Source organism: Nestor notabilis, unplaced genomic scaffold (assembly GCF_000696875.1).
Source record: "Nestor notabilis isolate BGI_N333 unplaced genomic scaffold, ASM69687v1 scaffold32180, whole genome shotgun sequence".
Classification (NCBI taxonomy): domain Eukaryota; kingdom Metazoa; phylum Chordata; class Aves; order Psittaciformes; family Psittacidae; genus Nestor; species Nestor notabilis.
The window spans coordinates 1-3,317 of NW_009911275.1; the positions used below are offsets into that span (position 1 = coordinate 1).

Sequence of the window (3,317 nt, forward strand, 5' to 3'; positions counted from 1 at the left end):
TATTTTTGTTATTTTATTTTCATATTCCTCTCTCATACATATACACACTCCCCCATATACACACATATGTGTAAGACAGAGGAATATAAAAATAATTGCATTTCTCCCTAAGGAAGTTCTCCAAAACATTTCTCACCCAAAGCACCTCGGAGCTCTCAGTGGATTAGAGACAAGAGTTATAAAGCAATTACACCAGCAGGCTGGACAGACTGAGCATATAAGTGTCCTCGCAATCTGCCATCAGTTCATGTGAAGCAAGAAAGAAGCAGCAAGATGTCGCTGGTAAGGAAAAGGGGACATCCACACTTGGTTTATAGCTGAAACTAGAAGGTGATTTATAACTTTAAGGGGATATATAATATCATAGAACCATGGAATGGTTTGTGTTGGAAGGGACCTTAAAGCTCCTCCAGCTCCAACCCCTGCCCCGGGCAGGGACACCTTCCACTAGAACAGGTTGCTCCAAGCCCCTGTGTCCAACCTGGCCTTGAACACTGCCAGGGATGGGGCAGCCACAGCTTTTCTGGGCACCCTGTGCCAGTGTCTCCTTGCAGAATATAATACGTAATGCCTTGCAGGAAGCAGGAGGGAAGGAGAACGGCTTTCTCCTTCAGGGATGAGCTTTGTAGAAATGAATTTGGTTGTTCTGGGTGGTATCTTTATTAGACAATCCAAGACAAGCTGTTCTCTTCATGGCAGAGCACAAGAGCACCAGAAGAAGGAAAATCGCAGAGCACATGGATTTTGTGAAGGTTGTAATACCAGTTATAATGGTTTTGTTATTTTTTAAGGTTATAATAGTAGTTAGCAGCTAAAATACCAGTAATAATAAATCTTCATCTCTGCAATGCCAGGGATTCCACCTTGAGTATTTTGTGATACTACAGGTTGTACATAGAGCTGAACCCTGTGTGTTTCTTCCACCTGGGTACATGGTTTATCTGATTTTCCATTCTGAATATGAGCCAGGCTCTTTAATACCAGTTTTACAGTGATTTACTTTGCTGACGGGAAAGCCGTACTCGTTGCACTGCGGAGATTTACTGACAGTGACAGATGCCCCACGAGCAGCACAGTGTTTTCCATGGTCTTAGGCTAAAATTGAGCTGCTTTACCCAAGAATTTTCTTATCTCTTTTCTTGGTCTCTTTTAAATATCTATTTATGTTACAGTGGTTCCTTCTGGAGCCCTGTGGAGGCTGCTCCATATCCCTCACTGATTCTGTGATTAAAAGGCAGGATGCATTGGTGTATTTCCATATATTTAGAACTCCTAAGGAGGAATTGCAGAACGAGGACGTTTAGAAAAAGTTATGTTAAAGGCAAAGATTTGTTGTGCCATCTTGTCATGATTTAAGCCCAGCTGGTAACTCAGAACCACGCAACCAGGTCACATCTTTATTTTGTAATGGTTTCTCTTCTCCCTTATGATGGCACTACACCATTTCCATACACTCCATAAAAGAATAACAGAATAATAGAAAAATAAATGGAAAATTATGGAAGAATAAAGGGGATTTTCCTGCTTTCTCTCTGCAACTGTGCAAGCAAAATCACCTTCAAGAAAACCTCCACTGGGAAGGCTTCCTAAGATGTCAAATGTCCTTTTCCAGTTCAAAGGTTGGACTTGATGATCTTACAGGTCTTTTCCAACCTGGTTGATTCTGTGGTTCTAAATCCTAGAATCACAGAATGATTTGGGTTGGAAAGGACCTTAAGATCATCTGGTTCCAACCTCCCAGCTGTGGGCACGGACACCTCACACTAGACCATGTCACCTCTGAAGAATCTATTTTAATCCTCTATATACCTAATTCATTACAGGAACCACTGAACCCCTTCTTTTTACTCTTTCTTTGTTAGAACTTGGTAGGGTTACACTGAAATGCGATATATACCATAAGTATACAACAGATAGAGATGTATTAGAATGAATGGAAAAGGTAACACTTGGCAGAGTAACTTCTATCGGAATAAAACCTGCATTGTTTTGCCAAACTGGGTTTTGATGAATGTTGGTTCAAAGGAAGCAAAGCTTTTATAAAGAGAGGGTTTTCCATCCAGCTACTGAGGATTGTTCGGCTTTATAGGTGCTGAGTGTCTCCATTAACTTACGGCTCTATGGTTCTATCTTACAGTGTTTTTGGAGAAGATGGTTAAGGAAAATCAAACCGAGCAAGTGACAGAGTTGACTCTTGTGGGACTGACAGACAACCCGCAACTACAAGCACCTTTGTTTGTCCTGTTCCTCCTCATTTACTTTGTCACGCTGGCAGGGAACCTGGGCATGGTTGTGCTCATCAGGAGCAGCGCTCAACTGCAGTGCCCCATGTACTTTTTCCTTAGCAACTTATCTTTCCTCGATGCTTGCTATTCCTCAGTGGTGGCACCAAGGACATTAATGGACCTTCTGATGGAGAAAAAACCAATCTCTGTTGCCGGCTGTGCCACCCAGCTTTACTTCTTCATAGCTTTTGGCACCACCGAGTGCTTCCTCCTGGCTGTGATGGCCTATGACCGCTACATGGCCATCTGCAAGCCCTTGCTGTACTCGTCCATCATGTCCCACCGGGTCTGCATGCTGCTGGTGGCCAGTTCGTATGTGCTTGGCCTGCTGCACTCTTGGGTGCACACGGAGTTCACCTTCAGCTTGCCTTTATGTCAGCCAGCCAAGGTCAACCACTTCTACTGTGAAGTCACGCCTGTTCTAGCCCTCTCCTGCGCTGACACGCATGTCAATAGGTGTCTGATATTTGGCCTCGCTGGGCTGGTGGAGATGGTGACCATCTTGGCCGTCCTGCTCTCCTACGCCTTCATCCTTGCTGCTGCCTCAAGGATCAGCTCTGCTCATGGCCGGTACAAAGCCTTATCCACGTGCACCTCTCACCTGGCTGGAGTCACCATCTTCCACGGGTCCATCCTCACCCTGAACTTCTGACCAGAGTCTGGCAACACCCTGAGCACAGATAAGGTCTTTGCTGTGTTCTACTCATTGGTGGTGCCCATGCTGAACCCCCTGATCTACAGCCTCAGGAACAGGGAGGTGAAGAAGGCCCTGAGGGACTTTGTCAGGTGGAAGTAGCTTTGCCATGATGTTTATCTGCTGGTTTTATGACAAAGGACTCTAGGGCTTCACTTTACACCAAGGAGTTCTGTTTCCCTTCCCTGTTCCTTCGGCTTCCTGACTTGGTTTGGAACCATTTCCAAGTCTTGCTTTCTTCCTACAACTGGCTTGCGCCACAAGATCATAGACAATCTGATTTATCTGCTGTATTTTATTGCCTGTAGCTTTTATTCCCCTTCCTTTTGGTCTTTTCA

General features: G+C 44.6%; 1 protein-coding gene across 1 annotated transcript; it reads left to right on the forward strand.

Moving 5' to 3' along the window:
• Positions 1–2,145: 2,145 nt before the first annotated feature.
• Positions 2,146–3,081, forward strand: LOC104400232 (olfactory receptor 1102-like). Its single transcript, XM_010013979.1, is given in 1 exon segment — positions 2,146–3,081. A coding segment is annotated over 1 exon segment (930 nt). The 5' UTR covers positions 2,146–2,151.
• The last annotated feature ends 236 nt before the right edge of the window (positions 3,082–3,317 follow it).